This window comes from Penicillium cosmopolitanum (genome assembly GCF_028827165.1).
Source record: "Penicillium cosmopolitanum strain IBT 29677 chromosome Unknown utg000011l:1.0-3548175.0:1.0-3550911.0, whole genome shotgun sequence".
NCBI classification, from domain to species: Eukaryota; Fungi; Ascomycota; class Eurotiomycetes; order Eurotiales; family Aspergillaceae; genus Penicillium; species Penicillium cosmopolitanum.
This window is the reverse complement of record NW_026622681.1, coordinates 1821362-1849011: the sequence shown is the minus strand read 5'-3', so window position 1 is coordinate 1849011 and position 27650 is coordinate 1821362. Positions and strand designations below refer to the sequence as shown.

Below are 27650 nucleotides of genomic sequence, written 5' to 3'. Positions count from 1 at the left end.
TGGTTCACTTGTGATGAATGGAGAGTGGATTGATATCAAAGATGTTGGTTGAAGAGTGTTGAAGTCAAGAGGAGGAGAGGAGGAGAAAGTCAAGTGTCAGATGGAAGTCTGGGATAATAGAGAGCCAACTTCCTTTCACTTCACTTCATGCCAAACGAGGTAAAAGAAACCTCGTCTCTACCCTTTGGGGGGTCACATGCTGGTCGACCTTCATACTGCCTGGACAACCTCATCCCACCCGCCCACCTTCCTTCTTCCTTCTCACCTCACCTCGCTCTTACCCCCTTTGATTGCCACAGCATTTTGAGTCTTCATATTTCCTCTGTCCTGATCTTGCCGTGAGCAGTGGGAAATCACTTCACTTCTCCGCCCTCCTGCACCAGACATCGCCATCCCCATGAGAGACGAGGCGGTTCAAGTGAGCCCTCCATCGCGGAAGGTACGTAGCCCAATGCTTCATTGCTTTCCTTTTTCCGCCTTCTACCTTTTCACAGGCTAATGAAAATCAGCGAAAATACTCTGATTGTTTCTGGAACGCTATTTCTGGAATCCCTCCAGGTCGTGCGGAGGATGTGACAATGGCGCCGAAAAGGGCCAAGCTGACTGGTGATCGACCCCATACTCGGAGCCAGCCATCCCAGTCCCTCATCGTTACGGTAGGCAGGCCAGACTCATTCAATCCATTTAATCCAATAATTCATGGGAATTGAAACTAATTATATCTAGCTGAAGGTACCTGGAATGATCACCAACGTCAGAAACTCCAGAAATTCACAGTCATCTCGAAAAGTCGAACAGCTAGCAAGCGAGGGACCTTCACCGGACCAACCAGAACCAAAGAACCGTTCACTACCAGACCTGGAAGATATCTCCGTGATACAAAGCCTACTCAAAGACAACGTGGACTGCATGAATCGGGCTTTCTGCCAGAGTGAATCGCTCAGGCGTGATATCCAATCCCTGAAGGAACCATGCACCACGTCCGATTCGAATGAGTCTTCACTGCAGCAACGCATCAAGGCACTGGAGAATGAAAATGAGGACTTGAAGACAAACTTGATTTTGATGCAGAATCGCTGTCTCAAGGACATGCAAAATGGAGGCTGGGCGCCCAAGGAAGACCGATTGATTCGCCAAGAATTTGCGATGCTCCAGGAAGATATCAGCATCTGGTCGAAAAGTCATGGTATCATGTCACTTTCGGAGCTGAAAAAATCATCGAAGGCAGCCAAAACTCGCTTCATTCATGATCTGCACGCGGCAGGATGTTGCTCCGAAGAAAAGTGGGATTTCTTGATCGAAAAATCGGCGGCCTTAAAAGACAAGATTCCGATCCTTGTTCTTCAGGCATTTGTGGCCAATGATATATTCAAAAAGATCTTCAATCCTTTCTTTCCATTTCTTTTCTCGTCGGAGGGAATACTCAATGGTGATGCTGCAACACATCTTGATCGTATCTATAAGGAAATGATGGCTGGTGAGACTGAACACTGACTACAATTTATAAGATATGAACTGACTCGATACTCAATACAGTAAATAGCCCCGAAGCCCATATCTGGCGCTCCCAAGTGTTGCGAGTCCTATCTGCTTCATTAAAGAAGAGCATGGATATATCATTTACCAAACCTTCAATCGCGGGTTTGAAGAACGCCCCTTCGTTTCTTTTTCCAAGTACTAGTGATGTCAAAACACGCACAGCAGAGTTACACAAAATTTACATCAAAGCCGCAAAGTTAGCCCAATCCCTATGGACCCAGAGGGAATATCAAATGATGCTGACTTTGAAAGACCGACCGGTGTTTCAAAGCTCAAAGACAGCTATGGTTGCACACCGATTGCATCACCTTGATGATGGTGATCAAAGGCTTGATGGAAGGCAAGTGTTGCTATGTATCCAACCAGGCATCCTTGGCATTGGCAACTCGAATGCCGAGGACTATAACAAGGCGAAGGTATGGGCCAAGGCGATTATGTTGGTTGACGAGACGGAGGAGGAGACAGAGGTCGACGAGATAGACGACCAAGCGTGATTCCAAACCAAGCGATCCTACTTAGTTCATGAGCATCGTTTTCCATTCAAATTTCTCCATTTAGATACCCCCATTCTGATTTCTGATTCCCCTTGTCTGTTTCTGATCTCCTTCGACTTCTGATTTATTCTCGAGTTTTAGTTTTTTATTTCGCGATTCTCAATGCAATTTAGTTTAGTGTTTCATGAATCTAAAAGAAAGTAATGGACAGGTAGAGGATCTACTCCAAACTAGACAAGAGAAATTTGAAGGTAATTTTCCCTCTGGCCACTTCTGCCACTTCTGCCTGAAGCAAACGCATAGCACGTCTTTGTCCTCACAACCACCTCACCTCGATTGTGTCCATCGTCACAACTTCCAAGCTTGTCTTATCTTTTTAAATTCTCATCCTCCAGCTCGCCGAGAGAGCCCAGGTAGAGCGCTCAGATGCCCAGGCTCCAATCGTGACTGGCCCAATACCCAAGGTCTGTGCAGAGACATTATATCGGTGACCTAGTCACAATTGCTTCCCAGAATTCCCACTGAAATTATCAATAACCATTTCTCTAGCTCGAGATGCCAGAATCAAGCCAATTCTCCAGCGACCCACGGCCCCAAGAAGCCGAACAGCCACCAAGCGAGGCGCCTTCGTCGGGGCAGTCAAATTCCCTCAAGCGCCCGCTACCGGACGAAGAATATTTTCCTAACTTCCGAAATCTCATTGCTGAACTAGAATCCAGCTATAACCAACATAGTCACGAGCGAGAATTGCTGAAGGACCGAATTCAAGTCATGGAGGAAGAACGGGCCAAGCTCATCTCAGTCTCAGAGGAACGGGACAGGCTCAATTCGAGGGTCCTTTCCTTGCAGCAACGTGTCAAGGCCTTGGAAGACGAAAATAAAGAGGTTTGTTTAATGGCATCTCCGATGCATAAACACGCCCCGAGCAATTCGAAGAAGGGCGTATGGGCGCCGAAGGACGACGAATGGATTCGACATAAATTCAGCAAACTCGCATACCGGATCTACAAATTCTCGAGAAAGCATGGCCTCCAATCGCTCTCGGAATGCACAATAAGTAAAAGGGACAAGGATGGGATGATTAAGGATCTACAAAATAATGGATACTGCTCTGAGGATACCTGGGATTCCTTGATGAAGAAATCGACAAATTTCGCTCATAGAATCCCAAGGCTTGTGCTCCAAGCAAGAATTGCCAAAGAGATCTTTACGAATATCTCCCGTCCTTTCTTTCCTTTCGCGCGAGAATTCAGCAGTTCAAACCCATTTCCCCAGCCTAGCCCAAGGGAGCTTGATTTTATTCACCAGGAGATGATGGCTGGTAAGACCAACTGCTTTTCAATTTTGATTCCTGCGATGTGTTGGAACTAACCTGACAGTATAGTGAATCCTGTCGAAGCTCATATATGGCGCTTTGACACACTCCGAAAATTATTCCTGCAATCACGAAGAACGCGAATCATTTCGCTGTCCGTAAATTTTCGGATTGCTATCCTATTGGTCTTTTCAATTCTAACAGTTGGGGTGTTCTCGAGCATGACGAGCTAATAGCAGATATGAAAGCCATTCAGACCAAAGCCGTTCACCTGGCCCTGTCCCTTTGGACTCAGCGGGAATACTTCAAGCCATTCTCCCAGAAGGAACTGCCGGTCTTCGAATCATCGAATGATTCCATGACTACATACGGAGTCCCGAATACGCTAGCTAATTCCCTCAACGGGTCACAAGTGCTGCTTTGCCTCCAGCCCGCCATCATCGCTTATGGGGATGAAAACGCAGAGAACTATGATGTATCGAAAGTGTGGGCCGAGGCAGTTATGCTTGTTGACGAGACAGGAGTTAATGAGCTGGAGGACGCTAACAAGAACAGATCTGGTGAGATAATGGCTGAGACAGACGACTGAGCGTACCCCGGTCTGAAATTGAGCGCACCTGTTCAGCGCATGAGCATCTTTCTGTATTCTAATCACCCTCGATGTCTGAATTATTCTCATGTATTAGTTTCCAATCCAACTCAATTCAAAAACTATTCCACGAACAGGCTCCGGAGCACTCACTTTCTCCAGTAACTACTAGTAAAAAGCCATTGCTGCGCACCTTGTCAACCCCTGGTATCATCAGAAGAGTAGGAAGCACACCACTCCAAAACTCGCTACAATTCCAACTATTCTACAAAGGAAACCAGGTACTCATTCACTTTTTTTGTATTTCTCTTGGGCGTCTAGTAGCGCCATGCAGAGTAGAGATGGGTCTATGAACATCAAACATGATCAAATATGGTATACACGTTGCAACAAAGGAAAGAAACCACACACAACCACCATTTTAAAACGCCAGAACCATCGCTGAATGCCAGAAAACAAAATAAGGATATCTCTTTCCCAAAAACAGGTAGAAACCAAAACCAAGAAAAGACAAAACAAAACAAAACCAGGTATTTAGAACCAACCAAACCCAGCCCACTGTGTCGGCCCTGCCTGCGCCGAACCCGGGAATAAATATAGGAAGCCCACAACATCAAGAGAGATAAAGAGGCCGAGGGATCCAGCCCTAGCAAGACAAGAAACAAAGTTTGATGTAGGTGAGGGATTCACAAACAATTAAATCGGTATCAGACCTGGTCTTCTTTTGTTCAAACAGATCACAGAAAACAAAATGAGGATAGATGGGAAAGAAATTTTGGGGGGTATTCAAGTCGGGTCGAGTAGGTATTTCGGAGGATGGGTTTAGGCGGAGGGAGAAGAAGAAGAACCACCGACAAGGTCGATGATTTTGCTAGCCACAGCGGAAGGGTATCCACGAGACATCATCTCCTGGACGATGCCAGCGGCAGCGGTGCGGTCGTCAGCAGTGAGGAAAGCACGGGTCATGGCTTCGTAGGTGCTGGGCTCGCGCTTCTCCAGACCAATGCTGTCATAGATAGCCTTGGCCTTGGAGACTCGTCCTTCAATGGCCCATCCGTGGATGAGGGTGTTGGCAATGTAGGCGGTCATCTCGACGTTACGCTGAAGCATGTTCTTGACGACGTCCTCGGTGTCGGAAACGCGGCTGTTGGCGACCATGGCCTCGAAGAGAGCCTGGTACAGGCAGGGTTGCGGGCGCACGCGACGGTCCGAAACGACGGCGTCGAACACTTTGCGGGCGGCGGGCAGATTGTGCTGATCACAGCCCTTGGCGTGGACGAGAGAAGCGTAGTGGACGGCGTCGGGTTGTTGACCGGCGGCCTTCATAGATTCCAGGACCTTCTCGGCGGCATCCATGTCGATTGGCTCGAGGGAGGCGTGGGCGTCGATGAGAAGCTTGTATGTGTGCATGGTTGGCTTGATGTTTCGCGCCTGCATGCGCTCATAGTATGACAGGACCTTGCTGCGATCGCGTTTGGTGTTGAGGAAGTACTGGATCATGGAGTTGTACGGAGCCGGGCGGGGCTTGTAGTTGGGCATAGACTCCATCTCCTCGAACATCTCTTCGGCAAATCGCTCGTCGCTAACACGGCAGAGGGCATTGACGATAGTACCGTAGGTGACACTGGTAGGACGGACGTTGGTGGCACGCATCTCGGCGAAGTAGGCGAGGCAATCATCGATGCGACGAGCCTTGCCGAGCTTTCCAATGAGGGCGTTGTACAAGAAAGAGGTAGGCTCAATTCCTTCGGCGATGGCACGGTGGAAGATCTTCAGAGCCTCGGTGGCTTCGTCAAAGGTCTTGGTGGACTCCTTCAGGGTGGTGATGTACAGACCAAAAGTGTTGGCAGAGGGAGCAGAGCCCAGACCAAGCAGCTCCTGGTGGAATTGACCAGCGAGGTGACGATCTCCAATAGTGAGGCAAGCAGCAACCATGGCATCCAGAATAGAAACCCAACCATACTTGACGGCGTTGTGAGCGGGGGTCAGAGGAACATCAGCACATGCCATGGCGTGGATGTCATGAACCAAGTCCATCCGGCCAACCTTGGCAGCAGCAGTGATCAACTTCGCATATGTGATGTAGCGAGGGTGACGACCAATGCGACGCATGTTCTTCAGACGAATCAGTGCCTCATTGAGGTGAGTATCAGCTCGGCCAGTGGTCTTCTCAAGCTCCTCCGCGATGATGGCAGACCCTCGGAAGTCGGTGGCATGGGCATACGGATCGAAGGAGTCGGGGCTGGATGAAGGAGTCGTGATCGAAGTTTCAGCCATCGAGACAGGGCTACGGCGGTCAGAAACCATGGAGCCCTGAGAGGAGGCTTCGAGGTGGTCCTGCCATTTCTTGACGATGTCGGGGCGGCTAGTGAATAGCTTGGCGACAGCTTGGTCCACCAGGCTAGAGGTATAGGAATCAAGCGGGAGCGAGGCCGCCAGAGCGACGTCGAGCATGTGAGCGAAGCGGACAGGGTGAGCGACGTCAAACAGCATAGCGCTATTGTTAGCCAGCATACCGGCCTGGACCTGAAGGGCCAAGGTGAGGTCAGCAGGGCTCATATTCGAGATGCCCTGAGGACCCAGGTTGGCAACGGCATGTTCGGCCAGAGGGAAAACAAGACCGCCGTTCTCAACCATGGACCACAGGAGGGTCATGCAAGATTGGGGCGAGAGAACAGCGGCCGTCTGCATCAGGACACGACCGAAGAGGTGAAGCGATTCGGTGATCTGCTCCTGGGTAGAAGCACTGACGGTGGATTGTTTGGCAGAAGCGTTGCGAATACGGGTGAACATGTTACGAGCCTCGTGGAGACCCTCGTCAACATGACCAGACTTCAGTTGGGCAACCGCGTACATGGCGGTCGGCTGAACCATATCCGGGGTTGCCTGACCCACCGTGTTCAACATAATCCACAAGGAACGGGCCGCCGAAACATTACCCTGGCGAATGTTGAGGGCAAGAAGTGAGATGGCGGGTGTTTGGCGAATGGCAGGCGCTGTCGAAAGACGATCGTAAGCCTCGGAGGCGGTGGTGAGATCGCCAGCATCGGCCGCGGCAATGCAAATTTGAGAAATGGCCTGATCGCGGGCCTCATCATGCAACTGCGTCTTGGCCTGCTCCAAGGCGGTGCTGTAGTCACCAGCCTTCAGTGAGTGTTTTACCAGACCGTCCTGAATGATAACTTCTTCGACGGCCGCCCATCGACCCTCGCGGTTCTCCGTCACCTCGTTGAACGAGGAGCGAATTCGGTCCAGGAAGTTCAGGGCACCTTCTTCCTTACCGCAAGTCAAATAAGCACGGATGAGAGCAGCATAAACCTCTCCATCAAGGCGCTTGACGATGCTGAAAATACCGCTGTCATCGGAGACGGCCAGAGATCGGTATTCGTTGTAGCATTCGACCGCGCTCTTGAGATCACCGACGCCGGCGAAAGCATCGATCATGTACGGGAAGATGGTTGCGTGCGGTGTGACGTCCTGCTTTTCCATGTGAGAGTAGATGCGAATCATGTCCTCGACCTTGCCCTCACGAGCAGAAGCGATGATGAGCTGGCGGTAAAGGTTGACGGGCAAGGCCAGTCGTGAGTGACGAGCAATAGCAGTGTTGAAGAGTTTCACAGCGATGGCCAGTGAATGGTCCTCGGCAAGGATTTCGCGTTCCAGTTCGCTAGACTGAAGCATGAATTTACCTTGCTCTTCCATACCGCCATAACGAGCCCGTTCCTGTTCCAAAACCTCCTTGGCATCGATGGTCTCATGCGCCTGGGCGATGAGCAGCTCAACGAGGGTTTGATAGGTATCTTCATCGGGAATTACCCTGCGACGCAGCATATCAGAGTAGACGTCCAGCGCCTTGGGGATTGCTTGGGCAGCTTCGGGGTGAAGACGGATGGCAGCGACCAGAAGAGCATTGTATGCCTCCACAGTTGGGGTGAGGCCATCACGGAGGAGGGACTCGAATGCAACGGGGATTTCAGCATACTTCTTCTCCAGAGACAACAGTACAATGTGATCCGATGCGATCTGGGCCTCCGAGGCGGCTTCCGACGACAGAACGGCTTCCTGGACGGCGGACTCGGTGACGGGTTCGGTTGCTTCTAATGTCTCCTCGGCTTGGGCTTGTTCCTCCTGGATTTGAATCTCGCGGGCGACGGCCTCCTCGACTTGAGCGCTTACGTTCTCGTTGACGGCGGCCTTGGTGGGATGAGGCAGATCGGGCGAAACACTGCGCTCCTCCTTGACATCCTCGAGATCCTCGGAAGGTTTCCAACCAATGCGGCGCTTGAACTGGAATTGCTTCCAGTCGCTATCGTCGCCAGTGGCCTGGGCATGCTGCCAGGCGGCATAGTATGCGGCTGAGACCAAAGTCCCCTGATCCGGAGCCACCCTGGCTGGCCTTTGCGCCCGCGCCGGACGAACTGGAGGCGTTGGACCAGGCATTCTGAAGCTGTGTGCGGGAGAACTTGGCGGCGGGTTGGGCAGCGAGGGAGTTAAAGGTGGTGGTTGAGGCGTAGGTGGATTGCGACGCCGCGACTACCGACTGAACGGAGCCATGGGAGAAGGCTTTGGAAAGACTTTGGCGCGCGAGGTGGGTAAACGGTTTAAAAACCATTTATCTTGCGGGAGACCTCTTCAGAATGAAGAGGCAATGCTAGAAGCGCGTCCAGTTAGTGTGGTGTTCCGCGTCGCGCGCCGGGGTGGTCGTGTGATGCATACCTTGCACTCCGGGTAATAATTTGAGTGCAGGTTCATTGAACGACTCCGAGCCGTCAATGAACGCGCTAATGCGAATGAGGGGGGAATGGATATTAAAGTTGGAGAGTATGGAGTGAAGAGAGAAAAGAAGGACCAGTATGGGAACCGGTCACCCAAAAAATTGTTGATAATAAAATTGAATGGATGGAAAGGAGAGAAGGGGAGGAGGCAGCCTAAAAAAAAAAATAGTAGGAGTAAAGGGAGTGACACACTCTGGAGAGAGACCAGTCAGAACGGGGCGGATTCTGGAAGGAGATGGAGTCGCACGGAGTATTGGCAGAGTATTGGCAGAGTATTGGTCGAGTGGGTTTCTTAGGGCCGATCTTCTCCGGAGAATCTGAGCTGCCTTAGTATACTTTACAGTATACTTCTAGATCAACATTCCTGTACAGCCACACTACTGCTGCAAAGACACGTCAACCGAGGTCTAGTATACGAGAGGTAGAGTACATGTGAGTACATAGTAAATAGTACAATAGTATAGACAACAGAGTATCTAGACAACAGAGTACATGAAGTGCACGTATACCGCGTACACTCGTGTATACTTCGTAACTTTGCAGCGGAAGTCCTTCCGGTCGCCGGTTCCTGCCAGTTGGTCAGCTGCTCACCATTGACCAGCCAATCACAAGCCACCAAATGGTCGGGAACCCCTGAGTGAGTCACCTTTCTTCCGGTTCGTTTTCTTCAATTCTTCATATTTTCCTGTCTTTCTCCTGCCTTTCCTCGGACTTGACCCCCCTTTCCCCCGACTCGGCCTCCCGGTTTGTCCGCCCGGTCTTAACGGTCTTTGTATCCGAATACTCCATCCGTCTATCCTAGGGTAACCGTTGGTGAGATTTGAGGCATTTATCTTCTAAAGGCTAGTCTCTCGTCATCATGATTAATTTACCTTTGTGCTAGTTATTATCATTGTGGTCAAAGAGTCATCGAGACCAACTCTTGTCTCCTTACAGAGTATACAGAGTACTTGTATACGGACTCACAGAGTACGAGTACTCCTCCGTCTGAAAAGGTGAAACTGGGCTGAGACGGTGCCAAGACTGCCCGAACTCCGCCCTCCGCTTAACAATCGACGTCACATGACTATATACTGTAGAAGGTCACGTGGCGTATCTTGGCACATCGAGATCCACGTCCGTCACAGGCGAGCCGAACCCCTACACACATCGCGTACTATTCGTAGTATATACAACCCATCATTTCCAAACACCCACCATGCCACCAATTCGCAATACAAACCATCAAAAGCTACTCGCGCAAGAGGACCGAATGCAATTGGCTATACAAGCCTTAGAAAAAAGGAAATCACGTCTCTTAGTGAGGCATCGCGACGTTTTGATGTGCCGCGCTCAACTTTATCAGGTCGCACCAAGGGTGCCATTCACCGCCCATCTGCGCGTGCAAATAGCCGGAAATTGACTGCAACGGAGGAGGAATCGCTGTTACAATGGATAATCTCCGAGGAGAATCGTGGCCTGGTCCCCTTGCAATCAAGGGTCCGAGAAATGGCCAATTGTTTGCTGGCAAGCCGTTTCTTTGATGACGATAGCGTTACCGTCGGCATCAACTGGGCACATAACTTCATCAAGCGTACAAAAGTACTCCGCCAACAAAGGGCAGATGACCCCCTACCCGATCCTGGCCAGCGACTTAAACAGCTTGAGAAAGATATGCCTCAGCTTCTTAAAATTCTCGAACAAGTGGACAAAAGGTCCAACAAAATCTTCTCCGACTTAATCCTCTCAGAAGCCGAAGTTCAGTCCCGACTCAAATCGATCAGGCGTAAACGCCAATGCCCATCAAGTTCCCCAGTCGACCTTATGCAGCAAAATCAACAGCTTGCTAAAACCGTCGAGTTGGCAAAGTGTTCCCTTGCCGAAGACCAGACCCTCAGCAAGTCGGCCAGAAATAAACAACAACGCTCATATGACCGCGCAGACGACTTTATCCAGCATACACAACAGTTTGCTGAAGGTTTCCAACGAGTCCTGTCCCAATTACAGTTTATTGTCGCCGAAAACCAACTTCGAGATGCTGAGAACGCGCGATCCGTGCTCGAAGAGCAAGAGCAAGTAGCACCGGATAGTCAATCGCCCGACGAGGATGAATTAACCGTCGAGGATATGCTGGCCCGGCGACAACTTGAGGGGGAAATTAATATGGCTACGCCTGCGACAGCTTCGCCAACAATTCGCGGGCCAGGACAACGGCAATCTTGTGGCAAGTGCCGCAAACCAGGGCATAAACGTAATAGATGCCCGCTTAATCGTGACGATAGTAGTAACTAAGGCAACTGACCACGGGTGGAGGTGGAATTATTTGCATAAATGCAATGAGCAGTGGTGGTGGTCATTTGGTTGGCTTGTCTGTTCGGCTCACTTGTGTTTGGGTCGCCTTTGACCTTATACACCGGGTATGCTATGGTTCTGGGTCACTAAGTGACACACTTCAACTATCAAGTAGCTGGGTAAATTCTCATTTCCGCTGTATACTGACAATCAATCGATTAAGCCACAGTAATGTGCGATGATCTATCCCCAGCCATATGCTTCGAATGCCGAATCATTCAAAGTAGCGAGAAGGGTCGTCTCAAAGAACAAGGCTGTGTTCTACCTCCCTTCCCTCTCTATTTTTAGAGATACCAACGCCCGGAATTTCTTCAAGAACTTCTTCAAGGATATGATGAATCATGATATCCGATAGTATCAAGGTTATCTTGGCTCATAGTTACTGGAGTTAAACTTACCCTCCACGTAATCCATGGCGCCCCACCCGTTCTGATGTCAGGACGATCCAAAACGGACAACTCATCACAAATGGGAAAGCCGGTTTTTTGGTTTTTCCAGACAATGTCAATCTGGGCCTTGAGCTTAAGATTGGCTAGACCGGCTTAATAATAGGACAGCACACCATACGAACATGAGTACTCCGTACCCCGTAAATCAACCCCATTTAAGTATCCCGAGCACCGTGACTCAGTGAGCAGCCACCGGAACCAAAGTACCAGAGCTAATGTATCCCTACACTTTCCCCCCTCACGCTACGCCGATGCATTCACCCAATCTGGGAGATGATCAATCTGACGTCAGGCGGTCCCTGTGGATAAGAATCGCCGGCGCTCGGACGCTTAAAACGGGAGACATCGCGCTGCCGATCGACACCTGCGTCCCGTGGTCCTACCCTGATCATCGCTGGGGGAGGGGAAGCGAAGAGGGGTACATCTCATATGGCGCATCGCGAAGAATCGGTGGGTTTGGATTCTATTTGCGGTTGGATCTTGTTGCTCTGAGAATATTCTTTACCATTGACCTATTTTGGTCGCGTCGCTATCATTTTATTACGTTTGCTTGATTCTATATCTGCTTCGCTGATAGGTCCACAGCACGCGCTGAAGGATTACTGTAATTGGGATTTTTGGCCTTTGCCACTGCAATCAAGGAGATTAAGTACTGTACACGGTATACTGGTATCGCCCCAGAAGGTTCAAGTTCTTAGAGATTTCCCACGGGGAACTAAGTCGATCGTAGGCTTTGCTAAACTACTCTTAACCTTGGACCAGTATTGATTGTGGTTCCACGGACCTGTGCCTTAAGGGTGTGGCTGGTGGAATATCAGAAAGGAAAAAGAGCTACATGCGATCATCCTGAAGTGGATGGGGGGGGACCCTTAAAAAACTTGTGAGTTGCAACGTCAGTCTGGAACATGTACCTGAAAAAAAGACAAAAAAAGAGATATATTATGTCTTGGCTTTGATTTTTAAATCCGACCCAGGAACCAGTTAAGCTAGGTGTTGAACTAGTATATAAATCGACCTAAAGGAATTTAAGCAAATATTCACACAATGCCTGTGAGAAAAGGAGAGTGTCTACGAGTACTTTTACGCCATTCTTGATCTTGAAAAAGATGAGCAGGTGTGCATTTAAAAACCCTTCGGTCCACTCACTCCACTGTGTGTCAAGAATTGCATCATCGGTTGCCATGTCCATGTTGATCTTCTAAAAGGCGGCAGAATCTCACGTCCAACAGTCAGTCAAGGCGCAGTGTTCATATCACAAACTCACACCCAAGCTATCAATCCTTGTACCACCCCATTTTAAAACCTGCCACGGCACTTATACACGCATGCATGTCCACATATAAGAAAAGTGGTGCCACATTCCTTCGTACCCGTCGACCGGCTAAACGCTTGGGCAGAAGAACGAGAGAAAGAAGCAATGCCAAGAATAAATCCGAGCGTACACGGACTCTTCCGCTAGCCTTCTAGCCCGCTCAACTTTGTCCGCACTTTGTCCGCGTTCTGTCCGGCACCGTGAAGGAGCATTCTGCCTTATTGGGTAATCCACCTGACCGGCACCGGAAATACGGGCTCTTCGGAGTCTCGGATTGAATCGCCCTACCGCCCGCCGATCGTCAAGTGGAGTCGAAGGAAGTGGGTCTGGCATTGAGGGTCTCCATGGCGTTATTCAATCAACACTCAATAACAGCGCAGAATCAAAGACTACCCGTTGGTCCACTCCCAGCGCCATGGCCACATGGTTCTGCTTACTTATCGTAGGTTTGAATTATCTCATTTAATTTTTTTTTTTTTTTACCTTCCGTTCCACGGAAAGAAGTTTTCTCGAAGCGGCTATTCCGCGGCTCCATGCGCCCTACGAGGTATATCTTTCCCGTTGCCGAACTACCGCGTAGAGAACACCAAAGGGTCTTTTGTGGTTGCTTGGGTGTATAGATTTGAAGACTCAGAGGGAATCATACGTACCGCGTGCATTAGTTAGCGCATGTCTGGTGTAGTATGTACGAGTACATCCATTGATGCAATGAAAGCTTTCAAAATAAAGCAGGTTGCCAAAGCGGAGTGGAAAAGCAAAGGAAACGGGCCTGCAGAAGAATCCGTGACTCACAAGAGGGGTACCTTGATCGGCTTGCAGCACTATTAGGGAGCTGTGCATGAGGCTTGACCAGGGCCACAGGTGCCCCCAGCGCTTTATACAGGTCCTCATTTGCGGCGTGGGCTTATGCAAAATGATGTGTCCGGATTCTGGGCTTTGTCTAATGTCTGAAAATTGCTATTCCTACGGAGTACGTGTCACAGAAAGGAGTGAGATATTCATCGTAGTTACAGGACTATGTAAATCCGGTGGGTCTAGATCATCGCACCCATGACGATACTCATTTCGTCGCAAGGACCCTTCCCGCGTCATCCGTACCTGGCTATGTCGCGTTTTCATAGACCGCTCTAACCGATGCCTTGGGCAACTGAATTCCCAAAGAACAATGATGGCAAAGAAAGAAACTCATCCAGGGCTGTTCTTGCTCTGGTTATCCGAATTTGCTACGAACCTACATATTCGTTTAAACCGCCTCGTTCGGCGTCCCTGTCCCGTTCCGCGCGAGCTCCTGCCGGCCTATCCGGTATGAGCTTCCTGGTCTGGTGACAATCCACAACGGTGGCTACTGACCGCTCACGGCCTTTGCTTGGCAATTTATTTTTCTTTTCGGAAATCGTGGAGAATGAGGATCGGTGGGCGTGTGAGCGCTGCTTATAAATTGCGTTGGGTCCCCAGGATGCGTTGCGAAAGGGCGCATATACACTCCAACTCCCCCCCAATTCCACTTTTTTCCATACCATTTTACCCTCCAATCTTCCCATTTTACTCCCCATACTAGAATCCGAGCTTATATACTAAGTTTTGCTACATAATGGGGTCGCAAACACTCGTGGAGACGCCGCGCCATCCTGGGCGCACTGGCCGTGGCTCTGAAAGCGACAGCTCCCTCGATGAAATCGCGCACGAAAAGCAAAAGATCTTCACAGCCGCGCTGGGAAAGAATGGAAAGGACGATGACAATTCAGCTTCACCAAAGCGCTGGAAATCTTTCTGGACTTCTTTCCGCTACCTTGCCAACCTGACGCCAAAGGAAGTCGATGACTTCATGGCTTCATATGTGATCTATAACCTCGATTGGTCGAATGAGCAGCAGATGAGAGAGGTCCTAGGTTCCAATTATCAGGAGAAGGTTGGCGATTGCTTGAAATCATACTACGGAGTCCTCAATCACCTTTGCGCCCTGGGCGACGTTGAGAAGATGTACATCCCACCATGGATGAGTCGCAAGGCCTCAGTCTTGGAGAACCAGATTCTTTACGAACGCTCAATCGCGCAGGATATCGGCCTATCCGCCGGCGACAAGGTTCTTGATCTGGGCTGTGGCCGCGGTCGAGTCGCCGCGCACATGGCGCAATACTCCGGCGCACAAGTAACCGGTCTGAACATTGACCCGAACCAAGTCGCGCAAGCACACCAATTCAACGAGGAGCGCGGCTTATCCAACAATTTCGTCCAACAAGACTTCAACAGCCTCCCGCTCCCCTTTGCCGACGAAAGCTTTGACGCCTTCTACCAGATCCAGGCCCTCAGTCTCTGCAAGGACCTGCCTGCCCTCTTCACCGAGATATACCGAGTTGTCAAGCCAGGCGCAAAGATCTCACTTCTGGACTGGATGGCCCTACCCGCCTACGAGCCCACGAATCCCGAACACGCAGAATTGATGCGCCGAGTCAAGCCATTGATCGGTGCCGTTGGCACCCCCACCCAGGAGAGTTTGGAGCAGGCGCTAACCGGGTCTGGCTTCGAGATTGTCAAGTCTGAGAACGCGAGTATCGACGGCCTACAGGCGCCCCTGATCGATACCGTTGACCTTTACTTCCGTACCCTGCGCCAGTGTATCCTCGCCATGGTCAAGCTGCACGTCCTACCCCGCCACTTCAAGACCCTCATCAACCGCCTGTGTCTGGATGGCCAGGCTTTCGTCAAGATGGATAATATGCGCCTGGCAACGACGAGCTATAGCATCATTGCGCAAAAGCCGAAGGCTGAATAATACGGGGTAGATTGCGTGAAGCTTTTTGGATGCATATAATAATACCTTCACGTCGGTGTGTGAGGTGAGGCTGTGGCATGATGGGCTGCGACAGATGCGAAACGTCAGTTACGTCACTGCCTCGGTTTGCTTCGGCTTCCCGAGCCGAACCAGCCTCCCCTTCCTCCGCCCGTGGGTTGCCCGAGCAAGACTCGTTGTCCATCTCAAACATGCAAAGACCCTGTACAGAAATAATAAAACATATAGAAAGGCTGGGCGTCATGGTTGATTTTTTTGGGACTTCAATTTTCGGCTTTCTTCTTCTGTTGCGATTGTGTTTTGGACTTGTTCTGGGAGTTGGGTTTGGAGTTCCCTTGGGACAATGCTAGCACATTTGCATATTGTTTATAGCATATTCATAGTTCTATCAATGAATTTTCTAACATTGAGAAATGATTTCATACTGCCCTGATCGGGATTTAGATCTCTTGGTTCGAAAGATTAATCTAGAACCCATGCCTCATGTTTCAGGCTCAATACAATGTATTTCTGTCCAGACAGACAGCTGGGATAGTTCAGGTTCTCATGCCATGCGAAAAATAGAGAAGCGATTTCTAGCCTTTTTTATTCTCAATTCAAATGGTTTCGATTATCATACATAATATCTCATCAATCAGACACCTCGCATCCTACTCAACCTCCTTATTCCCATCTCCCTTCCACCATATCCAAATAGCTTTACACCAAAACCAAGTTTCAATGGTACCAATAATAGAAAGCACCACCAGCAAAAACAGTTTCATATTCCTCCCAATTCCAAGAGACTCCAGACTGACAGATGGAGTACTGAACGGATCTTCATGCTCTGAGCCAGTTATCTTCGCATCAGACCTAAGATTGGATGGGCTACTCCTGGGAATTTTCGCATTGACAAGCGAGCGCCGCGTGGAGAATGCGGAGACAGATATCAATGTAAGTCTGGGTGGTTCGAGTATACCGCGCAGAGCGACGGGCCGGGGAAGCGGAGTTGGATTTTGGGATAGAACTCGTGCGAGTTGGAGGGTGCCTCTGAGCGGCAGATGGAATGAATTTGACGGAACAGACATATTGTAGATATATGAGCTCGAAATTTTAGGCTCTTTTCTTTGTTAAATTAAAGAAGCGTCCTGGTGGCCATCAGGCAGGTATTTATTGTCAGATAGTGACTGGGGGCCGATCGACTGCGACTTAACTCGGACCCACCGCTCGTATTTTACGAGGCCAAAGTACGAGGTCCATCCGTGCTTTTAGCCCAGAAAGGATGCAGAAATACACTATAGTACTATATAAGGGTACATCCTTTCTAAAGGTATAGTTAGCTAGGGCATACAACCTGTCAATAGTATACTATAACCTGGATGACTTGACGGTGGGTCTGGAAACTAGTTATGAGGTGTATTTGGTCAAGTGAGAATGACTGACAGGATGTATATTGTAGTACATACTACTACGCGTATCCCGAGGTCCCTTTAACGCGCACACCACCACTCTCATAAACTCATGAAACTCACAATTCTATTCAGCCCAGTTTCCATGCAAGGACATATAAGAACCGAATGACAGCCCATGTCGTAACAAGATCCTCAGTGTCCAATATCGCAGAGTTGTTCAACCCAACTACTAGGGACCAAGATGACTTCAAAAAACTCCTCCCAGCCTCATTCAGAGACGAACGTTTCGGGTTTCATGCACCAGTCAACGACATCTCGAGATTTTTACAACGGAACCTTTCAATCCAACGTTTAAATGATTTCAAGAAGTTCCTATGGTTCGCAGGACTCCCAATGCCGCCCAGACCTCTGAACTACCAGATGTGAGTTTCCCGTCAGATAATCGTGGACGAAGATGTCTGTATGCACCTAGTTTGGGAACGAGAACCAACGCGAAAGATTCACATCAAACCCCTACCACCGTATCTACTCGACTCACGATTCTGGTCTGAACATATAGTGTGCAACAGAAATTTCATCAATATATGCGCTTGCCTTGGTGAAGTCAATGGGCAAGACGGAACCATAGTATCGAACCTGGTAAGGAAAGCGAGCGACTGCCAGCGCTTCAAGCTCCGCAAATCAGCCAAGGGCTTTCTCAGCTCTTACATTGCTTTAATTCAACACCCAAGTGATTTCACCATCGCCCAGGATCTTGGCCTCATTCCAAAATCCTTAGAATGGGATCCTTGGTCAAGCCATGTCCAAAACTTGCTGCAAGATGGCACCTTCGACCCGTACAGTGCCAATGACCGCTATAGATACGGAGAGTTGAGCCTCTCACGTTTGAACAAAATATCCTTCTTCATACATGGCAGTTTTCTCCGTGGGTACAGAGTAAAGGAACGGACCTCCCCAGAGGTATTCCGTGAACATCTAAGGCCTATAACGGCTATGACGGTGTATATTGCGCTCGTATTGACTGCAATGCAGGTTGGGCTTGGCACGGAGAAGTTACAGAGTAACGAGGTGTTTCAAAAGGTTTCGTACGGGTTCACTGTATTTGCAATAGTAGGACCATTGGCGCTTGTGTTCATTAACTTTGTTTTTATTCTTGGGCAATTGTTTTTCGCCTTCGTTGAGAACTTGAAGTTCATGCTCTAGTTCAGATTTCGGCTACGGAAAAGATTGATCATTTACTATCTATAGGTCTTGCTAAAACAGGTGTTCTCTCTGATATACCTGCAGAGTAAGATACTAATATCAGTATCAAGAACTACAATATGAACATTAATTTCCCTCGAAATATCGTTACAGCACACTAGTATAGTCGTAGCATAAAAGTATTTTCGGTAAGTACTATCTTAAAGACCATATTTCAAACTTAAGGGATCTTGGAATTCATACTGTGAAGACCATTTTAAGAAAATAGGAATGATTATCCTCACATGCGCCTGGCCAGTTACCCCCACATCCTAGTTCATCGTCGCATAAACCTCCAATGCATCATAAAGTTTTCCAAAAAGACCATCATGCCAGCTCCTCAACTCCTGCCATTCATCCTCCGCAAGGCATGCGTTATACATGTGCAGCCACCCACCAACAATAAAATCCGCATGAGTAACCCTCGATCCAAGGATAAACGGCCCACTACCATCCTCGAGGAAAAGCTTCCCCAGTTCACCAAGAGCAACACGGAACGCATCCTTCGTCTTCTCCCTCGCCTCGCCATCCAATGCAAAAAGATCCCAGCTCGGGACCCCCACACGGCGGGCCATTTCCGCCTTACTGATCTCCGCCGTGGCAGGGTCAAACGGAAAACACGCAACAGAAAGCTGAGCGAATGCGCTAAACAAAGCATCAACGTGGACGTTGAATCGTGCGTATTCGGGGAATCCGCTCTGGGGAATATCGGATAATGGGATGGGGATTGTATCGTTTTTGAAAGTATAGTCGAGTTTCTGTGGTGGGAAGAGATCGCCAGCGCCGGAGTCTGGATATGTCTTTTGGAGATAGACTGCGATGTCATAAGAGTCGCCGACGAATGTTCCTGTGCTCGGATCCTCGATTATTGGTAAGGTGTAGAAGTCGGAGCCGTCGGCGAATTTCCGACAGGCTGGTACTTTGAGCTTTTGGCGGACATTGGCTACTTCGGGGAGAGGGACCCATGTGGTTGTGTAAGGGATACCCTTGAAGTTGAGTGCTTGGCGGGCTTTCCAGGGGTTTGGTGAGCAGGCATTTTTCTCTGCGGGAGGTCGCATGGCGATATCATAGAAGACAATGCTAGTATTGGGTGCCATGGTGGAGGTGGCGGAATTGTGCTGATGAGATAGGCTGGAAATTGTGATTGATAGAAGGGGAATTGTGTGATGGATGAGTAGGATGTCGTCTTGTAGCTTTAAACTATTTATAATGATCTAAACTTAGGTTGTGGCTATCAATTCTTCACCAAGTTCCAAGGTTACCCCGGTAGTATTCATGACGCGGGGCAAACCCTCAGTGATTCATGTTGACTCATGGTGAGTGGTGAGTGGTTGGTGGTGCATCTCCACTCGTTCTTTCTCCACTTCCCATTGCGGTTATCCAGTTTTGCATGAATATATTCGAGTTGTTAATGGTAAGATGATAATTGAGTGTTTAGATATTAGTATTAATTTGCGATTACATCTATAGAGCAAATCACATGACTCTGATGCTCCTGCCATTGCATGCCCATCGGCAGATCTCTCGTCTACCCTATTCAAGTTACCTACGTAACGGATTTCCCATGCAAAAAGTCTTGGCTTTCCCCTTCCGTTTTTGGTGCTCAGTGAGCGCCGCTTTTGCTCACTGAGTAGATCTAGCTCTCTGATCACTCTGATCTGCTCAGTGAGCCTGATCTGAGTGCTCTGATTTGCTCTCTGAGCATTGCTTACATGAGAGCCAGCAGTCTGACTTAAGCACCCTAATAAAATGCAATGCGTTACCCCTCACAAAAGTCCCTCGCCATTTTTAGAATGTCTCAAATAGGTCATCAAAAAAAGGTATGCATCATGAACAGCTACAAACTTGTATGGCAAGATTAGCTCCTGGGAGCAAACACACCAAACAGTTCACTTCATTATCCTATGAATGAAATTCTGGCTGCAGTCTGCAAGCTCCTAGGAACAGTTTGTCAAGTTTTCTTAGTATGCTGCCTCCTGCAGAGGTCAAAGGCCAGAGAGCTTGAGAGCTAATTTTCTACAACTTCTAATTAGATCTACATATGTTCAAATTATTCAACAGAGAAGTAGTTTGTAGTACTGTAATAGCCTCATTGCAGCTGAATGCTACTGGCAAAGATGATCTTGTGGGAAAATTAATCCTATGACTCTCCCAATTGGAGATAGGGCAAGATTTCTTGCAGTGGCCAATAAGCAGGCAAAAAGGCTATGACACTTTGCTACTCCTAGGAGCTTGAATTTTGATTATTACCTTTACTTTCTTTTTCTACTTCCCTATAGTCTACACCCTATGGTCGTATGTACTACCTTTAAGATGGGCTAGGTTTATGGCCTGTGAATGATAATCTTTGGAGAAGCTAATTTGGTAGCTATTTGTGTGAAATCTGTTCTCTATACTCTGTGGTGTACTATACTATACTGTTTCTTGGATACAGCTGGTTTGATTGAGTATAAGTCAAAGATAAAGAAAGATATGATATTTCTCTGTAATAGCTATTCCGATTCTAGATCGCTTTTTCTCTGTAACTATTTGGATTGGGCTTGGCTTTATCCCTAGCTAGTAATTTCGTCTAATTTTAATTACTCTGCTGTAGCCTGGAGGTTTGTCATTACCTTTCTACCTCTCCCTTGCTGTGCGGCCTTTCCGGAAGAAGAGAGTTGGTTCATAGATTTTGTATCTATTTTCATAGCGACACTTGTTTCTTCGACTTTGCCACCGTAACTTGAATCTGATGTTTGATCCGCTATCTAGAAGTGGAATATATTTAGTAGTTTGTTTCAGAATGAGGGGCTTAGAGTCTTACCGCCGTCACAATGGGTCTGAAGGTTATATTTGCACCAAATGGCAAGGGAGTATTTAGCATGTGCTGAGGTATGGGGAGGATATCAGTACGGGCCAAGGTAGGAGGAATTAAACCCTGATGTATATTTCTGTTTTGGCTGGTGTCGTTCGCCAGTGCTTCATACCCTACTCTGCCTCTTACGTCTCTGCGGCTCAGATAGTCTATAGTTGCATATTATGTCTGATTTGAACTAATGAGATCCGTCACCTATACTTGGGATAACTAGGATAAACAGAGGCTGTCTCTCATCTGTCTACCAATGGGAGAGATTATCTACCCGCCTGGCGATCAAGGGCTTGGGTTTCCCTCGAAAATCGAGGCCCCTAAGGTGTGTGATAGATTCTAACACGTGCTCATAGCCACGAGCTACTTGTGAATCCACTAGCTACATTCTATACGCGCGACTGTCTCAAGCATGATTTTCAGGATGAGACAAACGAAATCAACGCCCGGCACGTTGACCACTTTTCCCAGTCAGATTCAGATAGTTCGGGTGGCGCTACAGCCACTTCCAGTGCCGCACACTTTACATCGACAGTCACCACTACAGCGACCTCTAGAACAGGAGCCGCTGGCTCTACAACGGAAACACACTGGACGCAGTGTGGCGGTGTTGGCTCGACGAGGGCCTCAGAGTGTATCCCGACACCCGCCAAGACAGAACATTTACCATCCGCAGTTTCAAGCCAGAAGCATCAGCAATACAGCGAGAATATCTTTCTCTGTCAAAATTTCTAGATACAATTTTCGCACGTGGCTTTAGCTCTTCGGGCGAGGGACTGAACAGGTACCAGATAGGGCTGCGAGCCGCTTAAGACAATATCGTCGGCGATAGGTGGCCACGAACACACAAAGACCGCGGTATGTATTTTTTTTGCAGGTTTTGGATATTTGGCTTGTCGAGTAAATATCCCTGCCGCAATTACACTCCACCTTCAGGTTGAACTGGAAGATTCCATTATCATGTTGGATGTGGAGTGTGAGGATGCTCAGATGCTCACAGAGATCAACGTACGGCGTAGCATACCAAGCAAAGGAAACAGTAGCTGTTCGACGAAAGTAATAGCTTGAGGAGAAGGAGGAAGCTGAGATAGAACTAAGTACATGTAGGCGTGGATGCCTAAGTTGATGCCATCTGCGTCAGGCATCCGCGAATGGTAACAACCCCAGTTCGTTACATGTGGAGTGATGAGGGAAAGCCTTTTTACCTTATATAAGCAAAAATTGGGCCAATTGATCAACTAGGCAGTTTGGCCGAGTGGTCTAAGGCGATTGACTCGAATGGTTGCAATTTCAAATTGTCCACCCGATATCAATTCTCTTCGGAGGCGCAGGTTCGAATCCTGCAGCTGTCGAATTCTTTTTTTGCTGCCTTGTGACCATGCTCCACGTACCTCACCGCCGAGTGGACCATCCACTGTACAACCAACCATACTAGTAGTACTAAGTCTAAACAACGTCGTGATACAGCTTTATGAGTTGGAAATCTATGTATCGCTAATGGCTTCACTCTAATATTTGGGAGATTTCACCTGGTAATAAATATTCTATATATGACCCACATGAGAGAGTATCTTGGAGTCTGCCACCTTCAACTGAGAAGAGCCCTGAAAATTATGGCACAAGATAATATAAGACAGTCTGGCTTTTATTGTGTTCTGCGGCAAAGTGGTCTATCCAGAGATATATTGCTTCATGGATGCAAATGTGGAATATTACATAAGATATGGCAGTTTGGCCGAGTGGTCTAAGGCGATTGACTCGAATGGTTGCAATTTCAAATTGTCCACCCGATATCAATTCTCTTCGGAGGCGCAGGTTCGAATCCTGCAGCTGTCGAGCTTGTTTTTTTTCCCATTCTTATGGCCAGGTGCCATACATATAATATCCTCCTATCATTCAACCAGGCCGGGAGGCGCAATGTCGCTTGTATAATAATTACTAGTTAGTAGATATGCAGACGTAGGAGCATCGAGCGGTTTGATAAATTTAGTTGATATTAGATTTCATACAGTGACTGTAAGGAGCTCAGGCACGAGACACTCGTAAGTGGAATATGGTAGCAATAACGAAAAGATTGAGGAGAGCAAGAAGAAGAGTCTACTATACAAATGGGCATAGATGCCTAGGTGAACACCTGAGGCGTCAGTGCCGCAATAGTCATAGTAACCATCGGGTTCATTACAGTGACAATAATGTAAGTAAGCTCTTGCTTAGGCCTGGGGTTTAACTATTTAAAGAAGTTTGAACCTCTCGCGATAATCAAGCTTCTGAGCGAAAATGGTGTTTGGAAGTTTTGGGTATTCTATAAGGTCACATCCAACAGACTTGAATCTTCTTAAGACATCATACAAGGCCGCTTCTGTTACTGTTGGGATTTTGGGATCGACAGAGCGAAAATACCCGGTGCCATGTCCTTAGACTTGACATTTTAGATGGGGGAGTAAAAGTTTGGGTGGGTCATGGATTGTCCAACGCCCCCGATGCATTTTTTCATGCCTACATGACTTTCTCGAACATCGGACCCGAACCTCTACTTTACAATTCTCCAAATTTGACCCTGAGCGGAGCAGAACGTTGATAGGGTCTTTTTCGTTCTTCCCTTGGGGGGTCTGTTTGAAAGCTCTTGTCCGTAAACGTGTGTAGTCCTGTCGAGGATTCACAGGGACAAGAGATACATTTCTCCCTCGATATTCTATCCGACCACAAGTTGCTCTCTCATGCTCCGTGATGACATATTTGCCCGGAATATCCTTTTGGAAACGCGGGAAAGCATCATCCAGAGAAGGCTTTTGGCATACAGAGTACTTTCTTTGGATTACTTTGTTAGGGCTCCCAGGAACTGTCCTACTTCGTCTTATTTGACCCCCTGGCCTCGAAATTTCTTTGAGATATTGCAGTATTACAGTGACTGCAAGGGAAGTGATAGAGTATGTACCCAAAGGAAGTAAACTTTTGCGATCTTCTTTCCTCCAGCTCAGATGTTGAAAGACTGTTTCCAGCGTATCTCGATTCGATATAGATTCACTATTTAATCTTAGACCTGCCTGGGCTTACATCTACTCGATAAGCTGGCGTGGAAGGTCTTCCCAGCTGAACTCTTCCGGTGTCGTGCTTGGGGAGGTTTTCGAGCCGCCGAATAATTGCAGAAGCTCACTATCAACAAGGTCTTGATAGACCCTTTGGAAAGACAAAATGGTATTTGCCAGGCCCTGAGCTCTCTCTTGTTCAAAGCTTTTCTGTAAATCACTTAGCTTTGGCTTACCGGAACCAAGTATTTCGATTAGCTTACCAGCTGATCTTGCAGTATTTCCTGTTTGAGCTTGAGCTTGATCATTGGCTGTAGAGGTCCCGCGAAAGAGTGAAGTATTCTAGTCATTTCTTGGATTTTCTCACTTTTCCGACGATGCTTTTCTTGATACTTTTCTGGGAAGACCCTTCTCAAAGCGTTAAGGAATTCCCGGTCGTTTGCCTTACATTGTTCCCTCTGTTCCCTAGTAAGTTGATTTCCCACCTGACAGGGGAACAAGTTTGGAAGTAGTGGACGGTGAAATCCTTCCTATGGCCAGCTAGACGCCTGGCCACCGTTAAAGCTAGATCTTGAGAAATTCCATAGTCCTTCTGAGCTTGAGGGCCAAGTTTATGAAGACCAGACCTCACAAAGAATTATGGGTGCCGAACGTAAAGGATACACCTCCTTAGATAGTTGATGGTCCTCATCATCCTCGAGATACAGCTTGACGGATTCAAGCTTGCTCCAGAGGGAGAATCGAATCAGTCGGGAGCCTAACTCTCTTTTCATCTCTTTCCAGACATCTTCACCATAACATATCTCGACAATCACTGATCACTCAGAGATGCTCAGAGCCTTACTAATTGACCACATAACTTGCTCTGAGCTGCTCAGTGAGTCTGAGCCCGGACACTGAGATCTACTCAGTGAGTCTGATTCTGAGCGCCCTCATTAAAGCAGCGGCACCTAGAATAGGAAAGTCCCACATTGCATGGGAAATATGTTACGTATAGGTACCTAGGTATATACTATTACTCCAAGTGCAAGCAAACTTTCACTTCCCCAGTTCAAGTCGGTAGATTGGATTTAGGGTATTATAACAGTAAGCATATCTCGAGACTTCTAAGTACAGAGCTGTTGGATTGGAAGTGGAAAGTAGAAAGTGGTGGTAGCAGTGGTAGTAGTTACTATGGTACTAGTAGTAGTGGTGGAGAGTACGCGGGGCACCAAAAACATTCCAGAAGATGGAACCTCCCCGCCTTTCCTCTCCAAAATTCCCCCATCAACACTTTCAATGTCTACCTCAGTCACGGCTCTCTCCGCGCCGGGCAAGGTCCTCCTGACTGGAGGCTATCTTGTCCTCGACCGTAACTACACCGGTACCGTCTTCGCCCTCGATGCGCGTATCCACGTGGTGGTTCAACAATTAAGGAGAGGTCACCGCCGTGGAACCTCGGGGTCAACAACCGACCCCAAACCCACTGGCCTCGTCCCCGATGTCCTGTCAAATACCACCGGAGTGGTCGAGGACCAGGATGCAGAGGATACGGTGGTTGTGCGCTCTCCACAATTCGTCGATGCCCTCTGGGAATATGGTGTGCAGCGATGCGACAATGGCGGCGGGGTCAAAGTCGTCCAGAAAGGCACAGGGTACGATGCAATTTGTTTTGTTTTGTTTTATCCCAGAAAAAAAAAAGCCCCTTATAACTAACAATCTCTCATCTAATAGCCCCCGGAATCCCTTCGTCGAGACCTCTCTGAGCTACGCCTTGACCTACATCAGCTACGTTGCTGACTCTAAGGACTTTGGTTCACTGTCGGTCACCATCTTGGCGGATAACGACTACTACTCGGAAACAGCGACCTCCAAGGGCCCTGCGGCCAAGGGCCAAAGTGCGCGCTTTTCCAACTTCGGCGTTCCTCTCCAGGACGCCCACAAGACAGGTCTCGGCTCATCCGCCGCATTGGTCACTGCCCTTGTCTCGTCTCTGGTGATCCACCGGACCATGCAAGCCAGCGACCTGGGAGCTGGCCGCGACAAGCTTCACAATTTGGCTCAGGCTGCACACTGTGCGGCGCAGGGTAAGGTCGGCTCCGGATTTGACGTGGCTTCCGCTGTCTACGGATCATGTCTATACAAGCGATTCTCCCCCGCTATTCTGGAATCTGTTGGAGAAGTAGGATCTGCTGGATTTGAAGAGAGACTGTTTGCTGTGGTCGAGGATGCGGATCCCGCGCATCCCTGGGACACCGAGTGCGTGGATTTCGGCATGCAACTCCCGCGCGGCATGCAAATGGTTCTGTGCGACGTGGAGTGCGGCTCCCAAACCCCGTCGATGGTTAAAAAGGTCCTGGAGTGGCGCAAGAACAACCGCAATGAAGCCGATGTGCTCTGGGCCAGTCTTCAAAATAACAATGAGCGATTGCGGCAAGAACTCAAGCGTTTGGCACAGCACCCGGATGCCATCACTGATAGTGACTTTGCCGAAATCCACAACTTCCTTGAACGCTCTCGCCATCACATTCGCACCATGACCCGCCGAACAGATGTCCCGATCGAGCCCAGTGTGCAGACCGAATTACTGGACCGAGTGACTGCTATTGATGGTGTCATTGGTGGTGTGGTTCCTGGTGCGGGCGGATACGATGCCATTGCGCTCCTGATTCGCGATGACCCTACGGTGATCTCGCGACTGAAGGAGCTGTTTGAAAACTACCAAAGTGCCGTGGAAGATGACTTTGGAGGAAAGATCGGTAATGTCAGGCTCCTGGGCGTGCGACACGGGTCGGAGGGAGTGAAGAACGAGGTCCTCGAGCAGTACGCCGGTTGGGTCTAAGAGAGAAAGGGGGTGGGTGATATTGATATCTTTTTTTTTTACCGGCCGCAAGTCAACAAGGCAACCGAACCTGGATCGCATGGATCGGCGCCAGTACAAACGTCCTTCCTCCCCTGGCCACCGACTTGTTATATTTTGGCCCAGGCTGTCCACGGCGCTCCACCCCGGCCCACCTGAGAAAGCAGAAGCATGCCGAGCTCACGCCCGATCGTCCGGTATGATCCGGTTGTGTTTGATTCGGATTTTTAGTTCACATCCTCCATCGTCCATGCGTTCCTATCCGTACTTCTTCTGCGTGCATTATCCATCCATATACCTCGACTCCAGGCTCTCGTGTGCCTCCCCCCCCCTGCATATGCGGCACGAGGCCATGAAATGACGGAGCTCAACTGTCCACGGGGGAGAACTAAATGTGAACCGCTCACCGTGTGCGACTCGATTTGTTTGTCGGCGTTTCGTTTTGGCCTGGATGGAGTTGCACTGGGAGTGGAGGGTTCAATCGGGGGTTTCATTTCGGGATGTCCTTGTGATCAATGAGAAGTAGACCATACTCATGATACAGATTTTATGACAAGCACCTAGAATGGTGGTAATCCGTATCTATATACCAGTGTAGTCGTACTTCTGGAACGATGGGAGCATGACGAGAGTATAGCAGCAAGTAAACAAAGTCAATGCAATGCAATCCCCCAGCCATCCCATCTGCATCTGCAACTACATCTGCATCTAA

The 27650-nt window shown here is 48.7% G+C and overlaps 8 protein-coding genes across 8 annotated transcripts; 5 read left to right on the top strand and 3 right to left on the bottom strand.

The window, feature by feature from the left end:
* Positions 1 to 397: 397 nt before the first annotated feature.
* N7509_012189 (uncharacterized protein) lies at positions 398 to 2033 on the top strand (the record flags this gene model as incomplete). The annotated part of the gene is made up of 4 exons (XM_056636826.1): positions 398 to 439; positions 510 to 656; positions 727 to 1477; positions 1537 to 2033. 4 exons carry the CDS (start codon positions 398 to 400, stop codon positions 2031 to 2033), a joined length of 1437 nt encoding a protein of 478 aa, XP_056482856.1.
* Positions 2034 to 2588: 555 nt separating this feature from the next.
* Positions 2589 to 3937, top strand: N7509_012188 (uncharacterized protein; the record flags this gene model as incomplete). Its single annotated transcript, XM_056636825.1, has 3 exons — positions 2589 to 3354; positions 3418 to 3502; positions 3553 to 3937. 3 exons carry the CDS (start codon positions 2589 to 2591, stop codon positions 3935 to 3937), a joined length of 1236 nt encoding a protein of 411 aa, XP_056482855.1.
* An 822-nt stretch (positions 3938 to 4759) lies between these two features.
* N7509_012187 (pentatricopeptide repeat protein) lies at positions 4760 to 8549 on the bottom strand (the record flags this gene model as incomplete). Its single annotated transcript, XM_056636824.1, has 2 exons — positions 4760 to 8292; positions 8357 to 8549. The coding sequence occupies 2 exons, from the start codon at positions 8547 to 8549 to the stop codon at positions 4760 to 4762; spliced, it is 3726 nt and encodes a 1241-aa protein (XP_056482854.1).
* Positions 8550 to 10200: 1651 nt separating this feature from the next.
* N7509_012186 (uncharacterized protein) lies at positions 10201 to 10983 on the top strand (the record flags this gene model as incomplete). Its single annotated transcript, XM_056636823.1, has 1 exon — positions 10201 to 10983. The coding sequence occupies one exon, from the start codon at positions 10201 to 10203 to the stop codon at positions 10981 to 10983; it is 783 nt and encodes a 260-aa protein (XP_056482853.1).
* A 3412-nt stretch (positions 10984 to 14395) lies between these two features.
* N7509_012185 (class I SAM-dependent methyltransferase) lies at positions 14396 to 15577 on the top strand (the record flags this gene model as incomplete). Its single annotated transcript, XM_056636822.1, has 1 exon — positions 14396 to 15577. One exon carries the CDS (start codon positions 14396 to 14398, stop codon positions 15575 to 15577), a length of 1182 nt encoding a protein of 393 aa, XP_056482852.1.
* Positions 15578 to 18500: 2923 nt separating this feature from the next.
* N7509_012184 (uncharacterized protein) lies at positions 18501 to 19325 on the bottom strand (the record flags this gene model as incomplete). Its single annotated transcript, XM_056636821.1, has 1 exon — positions 18501 to 19325. One exon carries the CDS (start codon positions 19323 to 19325, stop codon positions 18501 to 18503), a length of 825 nt encoding a protein of 274 aa, XP_056482851.1.
* Positions 19326 to 24129: 4804 nt separating this feature from the next.
* N7509_012183 (uncharacterized protein) lies at positions 24130 to 24407 on the bottom strand (the record flags this gene model as incomplete). Its single annotated transcript, XM_056636820.1, has 2 exons — positions 24130 to 24309; positions 24363 to 24407. The coding sequence occupies 2 exons, from the start codon at positions 24405 to 24407 to the stop codon at positions 24130 to 24132; spliced, it is 225 nt and encodes a 74-aa protein (XP_056482850.1).
* A 970-nt stretch (positions 24408 to 25377) lies between these two features.
* erg8 (phosphomevalonate kinase) lies at positions 25378 to 26920 on the top strand (the record flags this gene model as incomplete). Its single annotated transcript, XM_056636819.1, has 2 exons — positions 25378 to 25733; positions 25813 to 26920. The coding sequence occupies 2 exons, from the start codon at positions 25378 to 25380 to the stop codon at positions 26918 to 26920; spliced, it is 1464 nt and encodes a 487-aa protein (XP_056482849.1).
* Positions 26921 to 27650: the final 730 nt, after the last annotated feature.